Source organism: Neofelis nebulosa, chromosome 7, assembly GCF_028018385.1.
Source record: "Neofelis nebulosa isolate mNeoNeb1 chromosome 7, mNeoNeb1.pri, whole genome shotgun sequence".
In the NCBI taxonomy this organism is placed as follows: domain Eukaryota; kingdom Metazoa; phylum Chordata; class Mammalia; order Carnivora; family Felidae; genus Neofelis; species Neofelis nebulosa.
In genome coordinates, this window is record NC_080788.1 from 133,468,772 (window position 1) to 133,489,916 (window position 21,145).

A 21,145-nucleotide genomic window follows, 5' to 3' on the forward strand; every position below is an offset into this window, starting at 1 on the left:
CTTCCTCTGCACTATAGAGTATCAGGTCTGTGCTGCTGCTCAAGGACACCGAGCTTTCTTGTTCTCTGCTTCTGTTCTGTAGTGAAGCAGAAAGGTAAACATTTCTGATAAAGCTGTTTTAAATGTTGAGCAAGATATTTAATGGTGCACACCTTGACATCTAATTTCTCAAGGTAGAGTGAAGTTGATATTTTCCAGATTCCTTAATTACCTTTTCCATTCCCCGCCCCCCCCCCCCCCCCCCCCCCCACTTTCTAGCAGGTTTTCTACTGCCTAGATCACAAAGCAGCCAAGACTGTGTTGATTAGCTTCTTGGGAATTGGGAGAAATTGCCCTTAGTTCAATTCAACATTTTTGGAATACCTATTATGTGCAAAAACCATAGGTGTTATGGAAAATTCAGAACTGAACAAGGTAAAAAGGCTTGTGTTTTGGGGAAGGGAGCTAACCTATGCCTGATAATTACAGTGTTTCTTGAATATGTGAGTACATTTGATGGAAGTGTAAAGAGAACGCTCTGTGAGAAAGACAAGAGGAAAGTAGGTTTAGAACTAAACCATCAGGGAGGTCTTCATGAGGGACTTTGGTCCTGAAGGAGGAAGGCAGAAAGAGCACTGTAGTCAGAGCTTTCTTAATTGATTTTCGAATTATTATTCCAGTAAAATTTTCTCTGAAGTTCTTCTTTTACTTACAAAAAGGCATGTTAGAAGACGACTAGGTAATTGATCTAATGGGCATTTCTTGATTAGTAATGACCTTGCCTTGTATTAGTTTCTTGAAATAGCTCTTTAAATTAGCATAATGTCTTAAACAGTAAACATGCCTAATAAAATTTAGACGATAATAAATCTTCTATAGGCTAGGCAGTACTTCTAATAGTACTTAATGTGTGCTTTGTTTTATCCATGTTTATAGGCAGCTTGGATTTTGAAGGCACGGGCACTCACTGAAATGGTATATGTAGATGAAATTGACGTAGATCAGGAAGGAATTGCAGAAATGATGCTGGATGAAAATGCTATCGCTCAAGTTCCACGTAAGTATTGGTTTTTCACTTAAGTAAATGAAATGCCATTAGGAGGAAGAATACTACATATGTATAAAATAAACACAAGACATTATATACATGAAAAAAACACTGCTTCAGGTTAATGGTCTCTCTCCTGTCATATAGTACAAAGATTTTCCTTCCACAATTCAATTACACTATCTTAAACTTAAGATGTGGGATTGCTGTATAAAACAATTTTTCAATACAAGCTATATTATGCATTTAAACAGATTTTATATTTAAAATGGATTCTAGCTGAACTGCTTATCTAATATAACAGAAAATTGTTTATCCGAGAGTCGAAACACAGGAAGCATCCAAACAACTCAAGTCTTCTAAAAGGATTAAAAAAAAAAAAAGCATCTTTGGACAACATCACTTCACTGTAATAATTGAAGGTGATTTGCTCTAATGCATGATATGAGGTGATGGGGTAATACACTGGCCTGTGAATGCCCACTGGGATTGCCGCAGAGGCCCAGCCCCCAGCTTGCAGATGTGTTGGAGCAAATGGTATTTAGTGATTACCATAATGTATGGTGGTCTTGCTGGTATTTATTAGTTATAACTGTTGTCAGTCATTTTTATGTTTTGAAAAATAATAAATTAAAAATATTTTTTAATGTTCATTTTTGAGACAGAGAGAGACAAAATGCAAGTAGGGGAGGGGCTGAGAGAGAGGGAGACAGAGTCTGAAGCAGGTTCCAAGCTCTAAGCTGTTAGCACACAGCCCGATTCGGGGCCCAAACCCACAAACTGCGAGATCGTGACCTGAGCTGAAGTCGGACACTTTACTGATTGAGCCACCCAGGTGCCCCAAGATAATAACTGTTTTAAAGCTTCAAATGGAAATTGAGGGAAAAAAATACATATGGTTCATGCTAAAATTCCTTTTTCCCCCCATCATTTTGTTCTTTTGGAGTTAAAATGTCTAAATTCTATATATTGTGGGTACATGATCTTTTGTTGGGAGAAGTTTGTATCAGAAATACACTATGAGCATAGAACCGTCTTTGGGTGCTCTGGAGTCTGCCAGCCTTGAGTTTGAAACCCACCTCTATTAATAGGTTGACCTGTTTACTAAACCCTCTAAGCTTTTGCTAAATGGTGAATACAGCCTACCTTACAGACTTAGTGTGAAGATTAAATGTAAGAACATAAAATACCATGATTTTTAATAAATATCAGTCTCAAACACCTTTCCCTAATATATTTCCTGTTATTAACGTCTTTTTCACCAGGCCGGCACATTTCTGAAAATTACAACAGCTGACAGTTTTTACAGATTAATAACTAATCTATAAATTGAATTTGCCATCTCATGTCGTAGGCCCGGGAACATCCTTGAAACTGCCTGGAACTAATCAGACAGGAGGGCCTAGTCCAGCCATCAGGTATGTACTTCTGTTTCATACCTTCTGCCATTAAATACTGACCAGATTGTATGAGAATCTTCCCTTATTGATCTTCTTGGTATTTTCACAATGTACGCTCTTCACAGGCCAGTCACTCAAGCTGGAAGGCCCATTACAGGTTTCCTTAGACCCAGCACACAGAGCGGAAGGCCTGGCACTATGGAACAGGCCATCAGAACACCCAGAACTGCCTACACAGCTCGCCCAGTCACCAGCACAACTGGAAGATTTGTCAGGCTGGGAACGGTAAATTCTGTCAGCTTTACCCTATCTTTGTATTACCAGAGTAGCTTGGTGTTACGTTGTATCTTTTTTTTGCTGTTGTTATAGTGGAAAGTCACATGGCAGATTTTTTGAAGGTGGTTCTTTTTACTTATGCTCATTACACTCAATTTATATTTCCAGAGGGAGTTTCAGATTTCTTGTTCTGTCATTTTTCCCCATAGGCTTCCATGCTTACAAGTCCTGATGGACCTTTTATAAATTTATCTAGACTGAATTTGACAAAATATGCCCAGAAACCGAAATTGGCAAAGGTATGTACTTAAAATGATTTTATGTTATGAAGTAGTAATGTTAGATATGTTATCCTGATAACATTGTAGGAAATAAAAAAAAATTTCTTTTGTGAAGGAAAGGCCATATCTTGCTTGAAATGGAAATGTTTAATTACTGTGTAAAATTTCTCTTAGTCTTTTGAGTTAAGGAAAGTCAATCAGAAATAAAGTATACAATACCATTGCATAGGAAATTGTAGTCACTTATAACAAAAAATAGTAATTGATAACAAACGAAGCAGACAAGCAGCATCATCTTCGTGGAATGAAATTTAGAAGGTCATCTGTGTGTGTGTGTGTGTGTGTGTGTGTGTGTGTGTGTGTGTGTGTTTTCCTTTTCCCTCTTGGACTATTCTCAGAAAAATAATTTTCTAGCCTTGTAGAATTTTATGACTGTCAAAAAGAAGATGAAAAAAATATGTTCGTTTAATTACTAATTAGGCAAGCATCTCCATAAGCCATTGTCTGGCTTGAGTGATCCTCATTGAGAATTACCTTACTAATTCTAACTACTCAAAGATTAGATGCTCCTTTATGTTAAGGAGAAAGGGAGAGTGAAAGTAAGTGTGTGTATGTGTGAGAGTGAGAAAAGGAGAGACTGAGAGGGAAAGGTGGGGCCCGTGACCTTTCTAGTGTAAAAATAAACTTGAAGTTGAGCTTGGAATAATTCAGAGACATGAGCACTTAGCTGTTGCTGAAACTGGTCTAACCCTAGCTCAAGTTTTGAGCTGTAATGTCTGTGAATTCTGTGCATCAGTGCTGAGCTCATTCTGAATCTGAATTCTAATGGCATTTAACATATTTACTAAATGTCAAACACGAGGTTATATAAGAATGGACGTGAGCCATACAGACTTGAAATTAAAAGCTGAAAAAGAAATGTCAGTTGATAGGAAATTAGCCTATAATAATGCCCATGATGTTTTAATTTCTCATTTGACAGCAATCCTGTCAACTTCATTTAGCAAAATTGTAAAGCTATGTGTATTTCCCTTACCTTCACGAGAGTGAAGTATTAACAGCAACTCATATGGAGTATCCAGCTCCCCTGCCCTTTTCAGCCATTTATTTGAGGTGGCTGGATGGCTGGTTGGTACCATTGCTGTTTTCTATTCAGGGAGTGTAGCCCATGGAGGCATCTCCCTCAAACTATGATGCTTCCAGGACAGACCTGGTCTGTTACTAGATTTAAACTGAATCAGATTTTGTGCTTTTTTATAGAAGTAATGCCAGGTTTTTTTTCTGTCTTTGGTTTCCAATTTGCCTTTACTCATCAAGACTCATTTCTAGCATTGATTGCTTGAGTCTACTCCTTTCATAGCAACGGGAGCACAAGCTGTACTCTTAACTTTTCTTCTTTATCACCGAGCAAATGGAGGGTCAGGTATAGTTTTTAAAAGAAGGGACTTGTCCTGATTTCTTTTTTCTTCCTTTGGTTGCCTCTTAAGTCTTCTTTGTTAATAACCTTGACACGCTAACCTCTTTGCAAGGGTGCATTGATGGTTTTATGGACAAACATGATACCACTAAGAGGTAATTCGGTCAATGCTTATTTATCCAGATGAGCTGGGGGAAGTATTAAAATAATGGTTCTCAGACCTAGCTGCACATTAGAGTCATGTACACATCCCACTTTACACCTAAGATCTACTTTGTTTCAGAAGGAATTTCCGGATTTTTCCCATGTCTAAAGTGTCATTATCGTTATCATAATGACTGTATAACATGTGCGGAGTGTATAAAAAAATGGGCTGAATCTGTTTTAGGATAATCTCAGAGTTGGTCTTTTCATCTCTCTTTGTAGTAAAATAGTGTATATAATACGAAAAACCTTGTTCAGTTATTTCAGTTTTCCAGTTTGTAAAAACAAGAATCAAGTATAAATCACTGTATTTTAAAATGCTGATTATAACAAATGATGGATAGACCCTTTACTTATGAAGGCACGTTTAGTGTACCTGTTATTTTGGTTCAACCCAGCTGCTGTCAAAATGGTCTGAGTATATCTGTATCAGATATACCAATGGAGTGCTTTTGGTAAAATAAAATCTAATGTATTTTTGGCCTTTTTTTTTTTTCTTCATAGGCTTTGTTTGAATATATCTTTCATCATGAAAATGATGTTAAGACTGTAAGTTTTGAATTCATGCTCTTTTATTGTAATTTTTCTGACTTTGGGGATTTCAGTTCTGAAATGTTCTATTTCTGACCTTATAAACAGACGAATTATTAAAAATTGGAGCATTACTAATACTTTCAAATCCACTGTTATTTTCAATAGGAAAAGTTGTATAAATATAGAAGAGGTAAGAACTGTGCCTGGTCCATAGACTACATAGATTTCCACTAAAAAGCAAGATATAGATAGTTGAGAATATTGTATAATGTGCTTTTGCTACAGTTTATTTTTTATACTAATAGCGTTGTTGATCCATTTTTTTCTGTAGTCCATATAGTGAATTATAGGTTTATTAATATGTGTATTTCTGGTTTTTTGTAGCGCACCCCTTATCCCTCCTTTAACATTTTATGATAGAAAAATTCAAACACACAAGTGCAGAGAATAATATAATGAGCTAGTATCACCCATCACCCAGCTTCAATAATACTTAAATATCTTTGTAGTCTCTTAACAGACTTTTAAGGTTATATGCATAGGACTTCTTCATTTAGAAAAAGTTTTTTTTTTTTTTTAACATTTATTTAAGAGAGACAGAGCATGAGCAGGGAAGGGGCTGAGAGAGAGGAAGACAGAGAATCCGAAGCAGGCTCCATGGTCCAAGCTGTCAGCACAAAGCCCAATGTGGGGCTCATGAACCATGAGATCATGACCTAAGCTGAAGTTAGACACTTAACTGAATGAGGCACCCAGGCGCCCCCTCACTTTTTACATGCTAATATGCAAATGACCAGTAACTTCACAAATTTTGTCAAATTGAACGTAGTTAATTCTGCAGTGTCTAATGATAGTACTTTCCCTCATTTTCTTATTAGTTTAGGGAAAAAGCTTTATATGCATATGTTAAATATTCAGGGAAATAAAAACGTTTTCCTCAGTTGTGTTTTCTGTGTGTCAACCACAATGCCATATACTAGGAAAACTAATAAAAATATATTTTTTCCTGACTCTATCAGGCCTGCAGTCCAGCTGAGAAAATAAAATTGGCATAATGAGACAATTAGAGAGGTACTTGCCAAGCTGTGAAACTGTCACCAGGTAGCAAAGGGGAAAAAAAATTCAAAAGGGTGATATTAGTAAAGATCCACAAAGTAAGTCAGATTTTTGGGAAGGAGGGGAAATAAACGTAAAGAAAGGGTTAAAAACACGAGCAAGATGACGGGGTGAGAAATAAATAGGCCATATACTAAGAAGTGGGAGCATCAGAGAGACATCTTTAAAGAAAGCAGTGGCAGAACTTGATGATAGATTCGATGTGGAGGACAGAGGAAAGAAACATGTCAAATCTGCCTCCTAAAGATGCTACAAGAAGAATGATTGTTTTACTAACAGGAATGGGATAATTAGGGAAGGAAGTCAGTTTCCAAGGAAGCTGGGTAATTCACTTGAAGGCATTTGTAGTTTGAAACTATGACAGGCTATCCAAGTGCAGATACTTGCGTGTACTGGAAGATGTGGTACTAAATGTAGGTGAGAGCCTAGGCCCAATACACAGAATGTAGAAGTTGTCTGTGATGAGTGCTAGTGGATGTGGCCACGTAGGGAAGAGAGGAAACTGAGGTTGGAGCAGAAATCATGCACATTTCTGTAAATAAGTCAGGACGCGCCTTTTTCACTTCATGTAAAGCTGGTCAGAGTCACAGTATGACACGTAAAATCATAGAGTTATACCGTCATTATAAAGAAACATCCAAACACCGTTCCTATTCATAAATGAGTCAATCTCTACATAACATAAAGCTGTATCTTGACTTTTGGAGGATTTGTTTATTGGAGAGACCTTTGTTCTTTCATCCCCAGATTTCTGAGCCACCGTGGTGTGCCAGGCCCTGATCTAGCCCTGAGATGACAGAGTGAAGCAAGCAGACAAAAATCTCTGCTCTTTTGGAGGTTATATTCTGGTCGTGCAAGGAATAGAGATAATTAGCACATTTAGAAACACGTAACATGTCATGGGATAGTACGTACTGCAGAAGTGAAAGAGCAGGGAAGCGAATACAGTGACGGGGGAAGATGCCATTTTGGATGGGGTAGGAGGTGGTCAGTGAAATCCACTCTGAAAAGACACTTAATCGGAGACCTGATGGCGGGGGGCAGACCGTGCAGTTCTGTGTAGGAAGAATATGGAAGTCAGAGAGAATAACCGCAAAAACCCTAAGTGGGAGCATGCGTGGGTTGTTTGAGGAGCAGGAAGGAGGCAAGGGTGGCTGTAGTGAGGTCTGTGAGGGGAGGAGTTGTAGACCATGGGTTCAGAAAGACAGATCGTATGCTGTTTGGAAATCACAGGGATGACGTCTTTATCAATACATTCATCTCAAGGATGTCATTCTACATCTTGGCATTGATATAATGGCGTTGAGGAATAGGAGCCACAGTGAAATAAAATAGGATTTATTCTCTGCACTAACTGAACTTCTCTTCTAAAGATCCTAAGGATCTTAAAGACTCTAAAGATTCTAACAGACTTTAACCTTTACGTATGATGTATTATAGAATGCTTTCACAGTTCTTCATATTCATTGATTAAAAACATTTGATCTTAAACAGAGCAGCGACTTTCAAATTTTTTATTTAAACAACACAAACCTTTTTCTTCAAACAAAATCTTATCCAGACCCTGCTGTAGAAAACAGACAAAAAGGGCTGCAGGAGTTCAAGCAGAAGTAACAGACCAAGAATACACCCACTGGGCCACCTCCTTACTCCTCCCCTCTCTGAGCTCCTGCCCCTTAAATCCTAGGGCTCTTAAGTAGTTCCTAAATCCAGCTGTTTCTGAATCACCTGGTGAATTTTATTTATTTTATTTATTAAAAAAGTTTTTTTTTTTTTAACATTTATTTATTTTTGAGAGAGAGACACAGAGTGTGAGTAGGGAAGGGGCAGAAGAGAAATGGAGACACAGAATCAGAAGCAAGCTCCAGGCTCTGAGCAGTCAGCATAGAGCCTGATGTGGGACTTAAACGCATGGACCACAAGGTCATCACCTGAGCTGAAGTCAGACGCTTAACCAGCTGACCCACCCAGACACTGCTCACCTGGTGAATTTTAATGTCATGGATTTCTGGATCCCTGCTAGACTTCCTGAATCAGAATCCCCACGAGTATGTCTGGTCAATCTGTTGTTTGTAAAACCTCCACAGGCAATGCTAGTTTTCAGTCAGGATTGGGAACTACTGCTGAAGAATATAGCTTGAAAAGCGATGATTAATAGAAGGCTGGGGGGGCATCTGGGTGGCTCAGTCTGTTAAGCATCTGACATTGGCTCAGGTCATGATCTCGTGGTTTGTGAGTCTGAGCCCCGTGTCGGGCTCTGTGCTGACAGCTCAGAGCCTGGAGCCTGCTTTGGATTCTGTGTCTCCTCCTCTCTGTCTGTCCCCTGCTCATGCTGTGTGTGTGTCTCTCTCTCAAAAATAAATAAACATTTAAAAAATTAAAAATCGAAGGCTGGAATGCTAGGCCTCCTAATGTAGGCAAATAGAGCTGGGAGCATGAACAGGACTTGAGGACCAGAGCTTGATATAACAAACAAATAGGAGGGTGTGTGTCTCCTAGCTCAATGAAGGAAGTCCATAAATTAAGAGAAAAGCACAGCAAAAAATGACTCTCAAATAGATCTCAGTAGCAAGGAAGTGATACAAACTACTGTTGAGAGCTGGAGTCCCCACTTACAAATTTTATATTTTTATTCTTTTTAAAAATTTTTAAAAAAGAGAACGAGCACAAACCAGGGATGGGCAGAGAGAGAGAGGAAAACTCAGAATCCGAAGCAGGCTCCAGGCTCGGGGCTGTCAGCCCAGAGCCCGATGTGGGGCTTGAACCCACGAGCTGGGAGATTATGACCTGAGCAGAAGTTGAATGCTTAACCGTCTGAGCCACCCAGGTGCCCCTGTATTTTTATTCTTCAGAACAGCGAAAGACTCAATACTCTAGAAACAAGCAACATTGAGCACAATTTTTTACTTTTTTGGAAACAGATCCTTATGCTTCATTAAACAACACTGTTGAGAAAATTTGTTTAAAGACTTTCTTTTAGACATTTGATTAGTGAAGAATGAAAAATAATTTAAACTAGCAAACAATAGAGACTTATGGATTCATATATATCTGATTCATATATATCTCAGTATATATTCATATACTGACTTATATATATATATCTCTGCACAGTGAACAGAAACAAAACCAAACAAATGTAAAAGGACAACAGAAGGATGAAATATGTACATAAGCATGATTTAAAAATGTTAGTGTTTGTTAAATAGGAAAAAGCTTATCTAAATTTGTTAGGAAATTTTTTGTGGAAATGGAAATGATCCAGTGACAGAAAATTGACATTAGAGAAAATGCCAGTAAACGAGCACACTAGAGATGCACTTTCTAACACAAAAAAGTAAGTTAAAGAATTTGGACTTTCAATTTCACATTTCTGAAATTTGAAAAAAAAAAAATGCTGGGAAAGAGTGGAGTAAATTGTTACCCTGATATAGATGATATTTTAAATGGTACAATAATTTGGAAAAGAGTATGGTAATATAAAACAGAATAAGATAACATATTCCTATTGTGTATGTAATTTTAACTTTTTTTTTTTTTTTGTAATTTTAACTTCTTAAGAAATTTCACAAGTGCTCTATTTGCAGATGTTCATTGTAGCATTAGCCGTAGTAACTAAGCAATCCGGATTAACAACCTAAGTTACACCACACTGCATCCTAACGTTTTATGCAGCCATTAAAAAAATCATAATTACAAAACTCGGGCAGAAACAGAAAAGTGTTTATAATGTTAAGCCCACAGAATATAACATTTAGTACGTATGTTAAATAGTTATTAGTCTAAATATGTACTATAACATCTGCTAGAAGGTATTACCAAAAAAAAAAAAAAAAGGAAATAAAAGTATTATAGAACTAAGGTGTGTTAATTCTACAGATATTTGTTAAATGCCTCCATGGTGCCAACGGTAAATTGAAAAGAGTACGACAGTAAATTGAAAAGCTATACCTTGTGGCAGTAATGGAAAGTATCCAGTTTTACCAAAACTTTATCCAATTTTTTCCAAAATTTTCAATAATGTTATAGCAACTTTTCATTTATAAGTTTAGCTATAAATTAGGGGCAGTAATAAAATAAAATATTTGTAATTAATTATATCCCGCTTGTTATTTTCATCTGCTTACCCTCAATACATATATTTTATAGAACATGAAATTAAGAAATTTTTGTTTTTATTTTGTGAAAAGCACAAATTGTTGGTTCCTCTGTTTTCCTTTTTATTCATGAATTTATTGATTGGTTTATTTCTCGACTGGGTTATTCTTGAAACAAATAATTATTGGGTACTGTGATGGATGTGAGGAGGATCGAGCAGGACAGATGCCCTGTTTCTGTTTTCTTACTCTGTTATGGACTCATTGCATTATAGTTCTGTTATGGATCAGATTGTCTCATTAAGATGTCATTTTAGATTTTTATCACAAATGTTATTTTCTGAAAGGAAGAAGGATTTAGGTAATGAGCAGAAAGCATGCATTTTCATGCCTTTTTTCCACAAACTCTGTTTTATGACATTATCTGGAAAAAGAAAAGAGGAATTTTTTTTTTTTTTAACATTCTTAAGAAATCAGAGGTGCTTTTATACTGGTTACTTTGGGTGGCCTCCAGATTTCTTTTTAAATAAACCATTTCACACAAACACGAACATACAATAGACAAATGAGGATAATGTGAAGTGGTACTTAAGAAAGAATGAAATTGATCTTCCCATGGAAAACTATATTTGTGTCTTTCCATTCTTAATGCTTTTTCCATTTGTGGGGGCAGTGTTGACAAAACTTAAGTGCCATGTGGGTGGTTGATCCTGTGTTTATCTGCAGACAAATATGGAGGATACTGGAGGTAAATATAGAGAATATTATGAAGTAATAGCTAAATGATAAGAAGAAGTAAAGCTGACTTATAGAAAACCGTATTTCTGCCTCTGAGTTCTTAATAACTCCCTTCCCTCCTCACTTGTGCCTTTTGGGGTGATATTGGCAGTATTGGCAAAATTAAAGTGGCATGTGAGTTGATTCTGGAATCTTTATTTCCGTATGCTCTTTAATTTCATCATCCTGAAGTTGTTGCAACAATAACAATAGCTAAAGGATGACTGGTTTAAAAAATATTAATGGTTGGAGCACTGTCACTTAGAAATAAACTGGACGGGACGCCTTGGGGGGCTTAGTTAAGTGTCCAACTCTGGATTTTGTCTCAGGTCATGATCTCACGGTTGTGGGATCAAGCCCTGCCTCTGTGCTGACAGTGCAGAGCCTGCTTGGGATCCTCCCTCTCTCCCTTTACCCTACTCTCTCTCTCTCTTAAAATAAATAAACATTAAAAAAAAAAAAAAAAAAAAGAAATACACTGTGATGCTCAGTTGGGTGTATTCACAAACATTATGTAGCCTAGATCTGCCAAGGTCCCCTCTCCTGTGGACTTTTATAAACTTATGGCTTTTATATGACATTCTAGGCCTTTATGAATATTTGGATATTAGATTGATTTTTCAAAGATTCTTAAATGTTACATAGTCATTTATTTTGAAAAATTGAGAAAGACTTTAAAGAAATAAAGATCTGTCATCACTTTAACATTTTAAAATGTTAGTTTCTTTTAATTATAAATCTTACTACTATGAGTTTTGTTTGGCTCTTAAGTTATTTTCAGTATAAGTCAGAAATAAGGAATAGAATTAATTCAATCAACACATCATCCTTGAGTGCCTCTTAACAGCATAGCAACATATCAGAACCACAGAGATGTGTAAGAAGGGGTGCCTGTTCTCAGGGAACTTAAAGCCCATTTGAAATAGTCATACATAGTTTTGTCTAGTGCAGCCTCAGTGTTCATTTGAGGAATGATCATTAAAGTATATATTTTTACATTTTTATTCCATATCAATAAGTCATATTAATTTCCTTAATCGATTGAGAACAAACACAGAGGTCTTGGGGCGCCTGGGTGGCGCAGTCGGTTAGGCGTCCGACTTCAGCCAGGTCACGATCTCGCGGTCCGTGAGTTCGAGCCCCGCGTCAGGCTCTGGGCTGATGGCTCGGAGCCTGGAGCCTGTTTCCGATTCTGTGTCTCCCTCTCTCTCTGCCCCTCCCCCGTTCATGCTCTGTCTCTCTCTGTCCCAAAAAAAAAAAACAAAAAAAAAAAACACAGAGGTCTTACATAGGAAGACTTGTTTTAGGACCATAAACAAAATCAGCAGCCTGTAACAAGCACTAAATCTAACCTTGGGAAATTAGAATATGTAGCAAATTGAGAAAGACATATTTTTCTGAAAAAATAGAAGGTCTTTTATAGTAAACATGAGAGTGTATAATCTATCTGCTGGAAAAGTTCTTTATAAAGATTAAGTTAAAATTAACATGTTCAGATATTTACAATGCAGTCCCGAATGGAGCTGATTGAAAATATGTGTTTCAAGTATTTTGGGAGATAACCTAACTGAAGTTATAATTTTTCCCCAGTTTTTGCTTCCACTTTTATTTCTGGCTTGGAGGAAAAAAGAAAAATAAGCATACGAGAGTAGCATGTGGCTTGTTTTGAATTCACATAGCTTTCAAATAGAGGTGTTGATTTTCAGGTGCATTAGAACCTCAGCATGGTGACACTGTTCTTTTATAAAGAGTATGCGTCTTTAGAAGTCTCCCCTGGAGTAAGGGAAGATGAGGAAACACAAGGAAAAGTTATTAATTCTGTGGTGGGACATCAAAGGAACTCATCTGGCTTGCATTTCAGCAATGAGTTCACATTAAGACATGGACAGTAATATGGGATATATTCTGAGATCACAGAACTGAAAATCTGAGAGATACTTTAACTGTTGGATATAATGATTATACTAACACTGGCTAAAGAGTAAGAGTTTTCCAATCTTGAGAGAAAGACTTGTATCATAAAACGTGAGAATTCTCTTTTAACTAATAACTTGAGTTTTTATTCACTAGATCTTTACATGAGCTTCAAATTTGTGGAAAGATTGATTTGCTTTCCTTTTTGTCCAAATGGTTTCTACTTCTGTATAAAATCTGAATTCCTATTTAGTCATCTATAAACACTGGAAGGAACAAACTAGAAGATGTTGGAGAGAAAGGGATAAACCCATGTAAAATATGCAAGCAACTCAGATCTTTTTCAGTCTGCAGCAAAGGCAGGTCTGACCCTCAGCATCACTGGACGTGAGGCGGGGTCAGGATGATGGAACAATGGTGGTTGAAGACAGCAGATACCCAAGTGCCCTTGTCCTTTGACTCTTCTTCATGATCCTGTTTTCCAGGCCTTCTTCTGTCTGCTTACTTGACCCTTTTCTATTTCTCTACATCTGTCTGTAAAGTGGGGCCTGAAGTTGGATCTGGCTGACACACCAGAGACTTGACCACCACTGACTTTACAGGGATCATTGGATGGTAGATAAAGGGTGGGGGAGGGTACAACTTGGGGGATTTTTAAATATCCATTTTAAGCCTTGTATATTAGCATTGTATTCTAACATATTGTCCATCTGCTTTTCTTTGATCAGTTTTTACTGTTCATCTGCTGTCAGCCCTCTGGTCTGGAACTGATTATTTAGGGAAAATTGGTGGAGCCATCTGGAAACATGAACAACTTGAGTTTCTGTCTGATTTCTAATGCATGTTTTGATTGATGCTAATTACACGGTTCATTTCATTATTGTTTCTGTTTATTGTTAGAAAAGAAAATCCTAATCTAAAATGAGTTGTTTTCAAAGGCTTTGGACTTGGCTGCCCTCTCCACAGAGTACTCTCAGTACAAGGACTGGTGGTGGAAAGTGCAGATTGGAAAGTGTTACTACAGGTAAAATTTTGATGATTTGTGAAGGCCTTAGATGTAGTGACATATTTTAGAGTTTCAACTCTGATCATTATTTTTCTGGGTAGATTTCCTCAGGAAGAAATAAGAACTGGGCCTTTGACTTACCTGAGAAAGCACTTCCTGAACAATCACATGGTAACACCAAGAACTGATACCTTTAGAATAATAAAATTGTAGGGGCGCCTGGGTGGCTCAGTCGGTTGAGCCTCCGACCTCGGCTCAGGTCATGATCTCACGGCTCGTGGGTTCAAGCCCTGTGTTGGGCTCTAAGTTGACAGCTCAGAGCCTGGAACCTGCTTCGGATTCTGTGTCTCCCTCTCTCTCTGCCCTTCCCCTGCTTGCGTTGGGTCTCTGTCTCTCTCAAAAATAAACAAACATTAAAAAAAATTTAGAATAGTAAAATTGTAGTGCCGGGCCAGGGAAACTGTGAGACCATCAGATACAAAAGCACTTTTTAAATGAGGAGGCTGAGGCCAGAGAGAGCCCGTGATTTGCATCAGGAACTAGTTAGTACGAGACCAGTCAGTAACGAAGCAGTTAGAGCTGAGGCTGTTGATTCCCATTCTTCTCCTCTTGCTCTCAGGTCTTTTTATTTCCCCCAATGCCTCACATCTGTAGTGTGCTTTACAGTTGGGAGATAGCTTGTCCATTTGTTACTTTACCTTAAACCTCACAGCACCTGGAGGTAGTTGCAATTATTAGCCCTTTGTCCAGATGGGAAAAATTGAGCCTCAGAAAAAGTGACTTGTCCAGATTCACACAGCTAGTAAGTGGCAGGACAAGAATTAGAGCTCAGTTTTCTGAGGCCAGTTCTCTTACTGTTTGCACAATTCCATGGTGTTTCTCTAGGATCTGAATAATCTTCCATTAATTCACTTAATGTTTAAACATGTTTTTAAGCAAATTAACTGCGAGGTCAGAAAAGTTGTAATTAGTTTTATGAATACTGTACAGCAACTAGTAAATGATCTAAAACTTGTTGCCTAGAATTGAAGTGCATTTGAAGCATTTGAAAAATAGAGACGAACGGGCAATTGTATTTTATAAAGATAAATATGCCTTTCATTATTCAAAACCAGGTAGACCGGTTACTCTGAGCATCCTTCAGATGAACTTATCAGTCCAACACTGTGAAGAAAAGGAAATATATAAATGGAATAAAAAGAATGCTTATTCTTTTTTGGTTGAAATTAAGACTACTTTCCGCTTAGGTATTTTTACATAGAACTTATGTGTTTTCTCTGCTGTTAGATTGAGGAAGTATTTTCTACTAAAAGGTAATTTTGTAGCATTATACCATTAAATTTTTATGAGTATAATTTCTGAAGGCAAGCTTGAAATCCTGAGCTTCTAAACAAAAGCTTAAGAAATCTTTAATAATTAAAGACAAGCACAATTTGGACTCCTTCTGCCGTCCGTGTAAGATGGCATTTAAATGAGTGCACCTTGCCGTATGAGTCAGAGTTCTTCTCTGTCCCTTAATAACCTCTCATCTTTGTTGTGCTCAGCACTCCTACATTCACTCACTAAGCTATGTAACGAGCTGCTACTCTGCCAGGTACAAGGGTTACCAATATTTATTAGACAGTCTTTCCTTTAAATGGTTTACAGTCGGGGCACCTGGGTGCCTCAGTCAGTTGAGCATCTGACTTTGGCTCAGGGCATGATCTTGCATTCCGTGGGTTCAAACCCTGCATTGGTCAAACCCTGCATTGGGCTCTGTGCTGACAGCTCGGAGCCTGGAGCCTGCTTTGGATTCTGTGTCTCTTCCTCTCTCTCTGCCCCTCCCCCATGCACACTTGCTCTCTCAAACATAAACAGAATAAATGATTTAAAAAAATCATAGGGGATTAGGGGAGGGAAGAGAGGACAGTAAACAATTATAAGCCTAGCTCCCACCATGATAGAAGCAAGCCCAGAAAAAGAGCTCCCAAGTTGGACTGGAGAGGTCAAGGATGGATTACCAGAGGATGTAGCCCCAAATTTTGCTCTGATCAGTAAATTCTGCCAATTCTTTGTCTACAAGTAGCTCTCACAGCTGTTCCCTTACTACCCATTCTCATACCAGTGCCTGAATTCTGGCTTTTCGCTTTGTTTGAATTGTTCCATTGGCTTCTAATCTGGATTCTCTGCCCCCATTTTCTTGCTCCATCAGCCCTTCTTAGAAACGACCGTCAGAACAGTGTTGTGAAAAAAACAGCTCTGGTTGGATTCTTTGGTTAATCTCCCCTACCTGGAGGATGAAATCTGGATTTTAAACGGGGCACGCCTGATCTTGTCCAGTCCACACGCTTGCCCATCTGTCTCTCTTCCCCCGTTACTTATTGTGTCCTTCCTTCCAGTTGCACCCTACCTACCTCCCTAGACAACCCAGCGTTCCCCTACAGAGCTGTGCACTGTGCTCTCTGTGTGCCTGTGCTGACAGTTTAGTTTGTTTCCAGCAGAGATGTTACCCAACCCCCATCCCACCCTCTCTAGCCTTCAAAGGCTTGCCTGTCTCTTCCTCCCTGAATCTATCTTGGTTCACTCCTCCTCTGTGCTCTCAAAACACTTTTTTTTCTCTTTTTGGCCATAATATGATTCCTTTTATTTGTGAATGTTTTGTTTCATGCTTATTTGTGCCTTTAGGACATTGTTGCGATCTTCTCTTTTGTGTTATGAAATGTGCATGCAGTTGGTGCTTGACAGTATTTAATGAATTAAATTGGAGAGAAAAGCTAAGCAGTTGGTGGGGTTATCTCTGGACTTTGACTCTCCGATATTGGCCGGTGTTCCTGAACCTGACTGATACTTTTGTTATTCCTAGACTTTCTTTATACATGGCCCAGTTAATTTCCTTTGCACAAGAACCCATGTGGTTATTCCTTTTTGATAGTACTAGAAGTTCTCTCTTGAGGGTGTGGTAATAAAAAAATATGTATGATCCATCCTTCCTTTCTTTGGTTTCCAGGGGAGTTAAATGGCTCTGAGTGCTTTTTTGTTTTTTAACTTGTTTATCTTTCCATCAGCATTGTTTGAAAAAAATCCGTTTTCTCATTCTTGTTTTGCATGTGTTTTATAGGATTACATTGTAATCCCTTTTAAATCATTTTTGGGAAGAGACATCATATTAGATAAAAATATCCAGACTCTCGTGGATAATTAAGTGTTCACAGAATTCAGTGGCTGAACTTTAGCCATATGCTTGAGACTTGAATGTTCAGTCGAAGCTGTGTAGAGAGCTATGCCGTTTTTCAGAACTTTAGAGTTCTTTGGTAACATTTTATGAATACTCTTGTAAAAGTTATATGGGGGCTTCTGCCGTTTAACACATTCTCTCTAATTTTAGGGCAGTGTTTGGGGGGGGGGAGGTTGCTTTTAACCCCATTAATCTTATATCTTCCAACAGCTGTTAGGATACAGCTGTTTCATTCACTGTGAACGGAAGTAGACTGAGGGAACATACTGTGTATTGTTCCAACTTTCACAAAGTAAAAGCATCGTAAGGTGCCCAAGTAGCTCTTGGCTGGCGAGCAATGAGTAGTTATGAGAAAGCCCGACAGATCTAGGACAGGCTCAAGTATGCTTCCACGATTGAGTTAGTGGTAATAGAACGTTCCCTGGGCTGATATCAGGACGGCTTCAGTGAGACAAGGAACAGATCTCAGATTTGTAGACTAGGACAATCTGTATTGGATACGAAGACAAAAAAGGAGAAGAAAATGCTTCTAGAATCACAACATGGTATACCTGTTTCCCTCAAGTAGCAATTACTACTTACATCAAAACTGTTTAAGAATGGCTTTAAAAATGGGCCTTTGTCCCAGAGCAGGTAATATTTTCATAGAAATGCCATCAAGTTCTTCTAATAAAATGGAGACCTTAAGCACTTATTCAGGTCACTTGCCATATGTCCAGCTGATCATAAGCTCTTTGGGTGGTAAACTGGTATGACCTGGCTCACTGGCAGCTGTTAGCCCTGCTGTCCAGACAGACTTTCTACACACCGTTTGAGGGTTGCTTGAGGGTTGCACGGACTGTGAACATGGGAAATAGGCAACTTTTTGCTAAACTGTATAAACATAATGCTAATATTAATTTATATGTGTGTTTGACATTACCTTCTTTAGTACACACTTACTCTTCGAGATAGAAATGTAACTTGTCTCTATTCATATCCTCAGTGTGTGAATAAGTGCTAGAGTATTTTTAAGTTGAATGTCTAATTTTTTAAATGACTGTTCTTAGGTTAGGAATGTATCGTGAAGCAGAAAAACAGTTTAAATCAGCCCTGAAGCAGCAGGAAATGGTAGATACATTTCTCTACTTGGCAAAAGTAAGTATTCTTAAACAGGAGTGAAATCTGTCTTCTCAAAATAAAGGTTCAAATTCTGGCCAGTATACACGGAGAGTTGCCAGTTTCTTCAGGAATATTTGGCAAGTTAATGTGCTCAGACATATTTTTCTTTATAGCAAGTGGAAAAGTGAGAACATATGGAGGCTAACGGTCTCAGGAGAAATTGATTGCCATGAAAAATAAGAAAACCCCTTTGAAAGATTGCCCATCAGAGTAGAAGAAGCTGCCGTAGGCTTGTTACCACCCTCATGGGTAACAGGCCCCAGAGAGGCCATAGTTCCTACAACCTGCCAGACTCCTACCTCAGCACACGGTAGAGAACGGGGACTGTTTTTACGTAGATCCTTCATTTCCTGGCTTGGCCATAACAACAAAGATTTCCCCTTTATTGAACACCTATTCAGTACAAGGTATTATATCAGGTCTGTTCCACACACAGTTTAATGTAAGACTCATAGCAATCCTGCAAGGTAGGTTTCACATTTCCATTGTACTTTTATGGCCACAGAGACTTAAAGAAGCCCCAGTAGGGTTTTCAGGGTCACTTGGCTGTTTAGAGCCAGCACTGAAACGCAGGTCTTCCTACTCACTGTCCCCTGCTGCCCCCCACAGCCACAAAAGAGGTGAAGGGCCACTTAGAATTTTCAGTCCTGGGAGAAAAGTTACGTCTTGGCCCCTCACCAGGGCTTCTAGAAACATTTGATGAAGTGGCAGTTAGGACATCATCTTACTGTATCTTGAAGAATTTTTTTAAAATTAAAAAGTGCCGGGGCTCCTGGGTGGCTCAGTTGGTGAAGCGTCTGCCTTCGGCTCAGGTCATGTTCTATCTCATAGTTTGTGGGTTTGAGCCCTGCATCTGACTCTCTCTGTCAGTGCGGAGCCTGCCTCAGATCCTCTGTCCTCCCCTCTCTCTGCCCCTCCCCTGCTCTCTCAAAACAAAACAAAACAAAACAAAACAAAACAAAAACAAAAAACACTTTAAAATGAAAAAGTGTGGTAAAGGAGGTTGAAAAGAAGAAATATAAAAGGAAGAACTACTTCCTAAATACGGTTTTAAGAACTTGTATACTAAAAGGACACAATGAAAGTTACATCATATAATCTTACAGTGCCAAATAATCTCGATATATTTACTGTAGTTTTCAGAGATGTTTGAAACTAAGTCCACCTTCGGTACATCACATATTAAAATTCTTAAGGAAGCTTCTAAGCATCACAGTAGACTTTTAAACTTTTCTGACACCTTGAAATGAAAACTTAGGTCACGCTATTTGTCATTTTCTTAACTGATAATCACTTGCCCGGTGGTTAAAAAAATACGCTTTTTAACTATTGTTAAGTACATGGTTTGACATATTTTTCCATAAATTGATTTGCTTAAATCCATTGTTGCCTTCATGACTGTATAAAAGTAAAATTTTCTTATTTTCTTTAATATATAAAAGAGTAATTGCTAGGTAATAAACATCAATCTGATTTAGGAACAGTATTATTTCTGCAAATATTAGATTGTTAATTTAAAAAATTATCAAACATTTTGTATTACTTAGTATATTAAATTATTTATTTTATTTAAAAAAGCAGTTCAGTAGTGTATGAAGTAAATATTGAAAATTTTTCATCCATACCTCTCCTTTTAATCTCATACGTAAGCATTAGACACTATACACAGTTTTCCCATGAAGACCTTCAAAACACAATTTGGAAAGAAACAGAGGATCCAAGATCATGAAGAAAAAATGTCATAATCTTATTTTTCCATCCCTAAAACTATAATTCTCTACTTTAGAAATTTCTATGAAGTGTGTGGTTTATCCACGCTACTGTTCTAATTGCTAATTAAGTGGAAGCCATCGAGTGACTTTCTCAACTCCCTGACGCCATTCTTCACAAGTCTGTTCGTCCTCTATTTCTGGAGGCCCCTTTTGAAAACCAGCTTCTCCACAGAGTCTCTGCTGCTGCTCTCTTGCAGACCTTATTGTTCCTTGGGTCCTTCCTCTTTCTTCATCTTCAACTTCGGTCTCGAATTTGGTTCCTTAGTGCCCGCTTATAGACATACTTGTATCTGTCGTATCCTAAACAGATTTTCCCTTGTTCCTTTCTTGCTGAGTTACTGCTCAGTCTCTGTGGAAATACAAGTCCACAATGAGCATTTGTTGAAGGGATAAATGAATAAATGCTTCAGATACGACACGTGAAGGTAAAACTGTAACATCACTATTGGAAATTAACTTCTTACTGTAACATCTAGGAGATCACGGGTCACTAAGCAGTAATTATAAACTTGTAACAAATACTGTTATTTTAAGTGCGAGTACTTTTATTGAAATGTATCTTGGTTTTAGGTTTACGTCTCATTGGATCAGCCAGTGACGGCTTTAAATCTTTTCAAACAAGGCTTAGATAAGTTTCCAGGAGAAGTAACCCTACTTTGTGGAATTGCCAGGATCTATGAGGTAAGGCTTATTCAAAAAGTTGGTGTATGGGGCGCCTGGGTGGCTCAGTCGGTTAAACGTCCGACTTCAGCTCAGGTCATGATCTCGCGGTCCGTGAGTTCGAGCCCCGCGTCGGGCTCTGGGCTGATGGCTCAGAGCCTGGAGCCTGCTTCAGATTCTGTGTCTCCCTCTCTCTCCGCCCCTCCCCCATTCATGCTCTGTCTCTCTCTGTCTCAAAAATAAATAAACGTTAAAAAAAGAAATTAAAAAAAAAAAACAAAAACAAAAA

General features: G+C 38.1%; 1 protein-coding gene and 1 long non-coding RNA gene across 7 annotated transcripts in view; both read left to right on the top strand.

Moving 5' to 3' along the window:
- The window catches only part of TTC8 (tetratricopeptide repeat domain 8), a 59,728-nt gene that overhangs the window by 15,761 nt on the left and 22,822 nt on the right, over positions 1 to 21,145 (top strand). For 2 of the 6 annotated variants that reach the window (XM_058739966.1, XM_058739967.1), the window contains 8 exons: positions 916 to 1,036; positions 2,382 to 2,445; positions 2,553 to 2,712; positions 2,913 to 3,002; positions 5,110 to 5,154; positions 13,982 to 14,067; positions 18,313 to 18,400; positions 20,767 to 20,877. In XM_058739966.1, the coding sequence (XP_058595949.1) occupies positions 916 to 1,036; positions 2,382 to 2,445; positions 2,553 to 2,712; positions 2,913 to 3,002; positions 5,110 to 5,154; positions 13,982 to 14,067; positions 18,313 to 18,400; positions 20,767 to 20,877 (765 nt within the window). Of the gene's footprint in view, positions 1 to 913; positions 1,037 to 2,381; positions 2,446 to 2,552; positions 2,713 to 2,912; positions 3,003 to 5,109; positions 5,155 to 13,981; positions 14,068 to 18,312; positions 18,401 to 20,766; positions 20,878 to 21,145 lie in introns of all 6 variants that reach the window. The other 4 variants (XM_058739968.1, XM_058739969.1, XM_058739970.1 and 1 more) reach the window with 3 other exon arrangements.
- LOC131517616 (uncharacterized) lies at positions 11,592 to 13,951 on the top strand. The gene is made up of 3 exons (XR_009264703.1): positions 11,592 to 12,188; positions 12,411 to 13,658; positions 13,772 to 13,951. It is a non-coding gene; the product is annotated as an uncharacterized LOC131517616 (long non-coding RNA).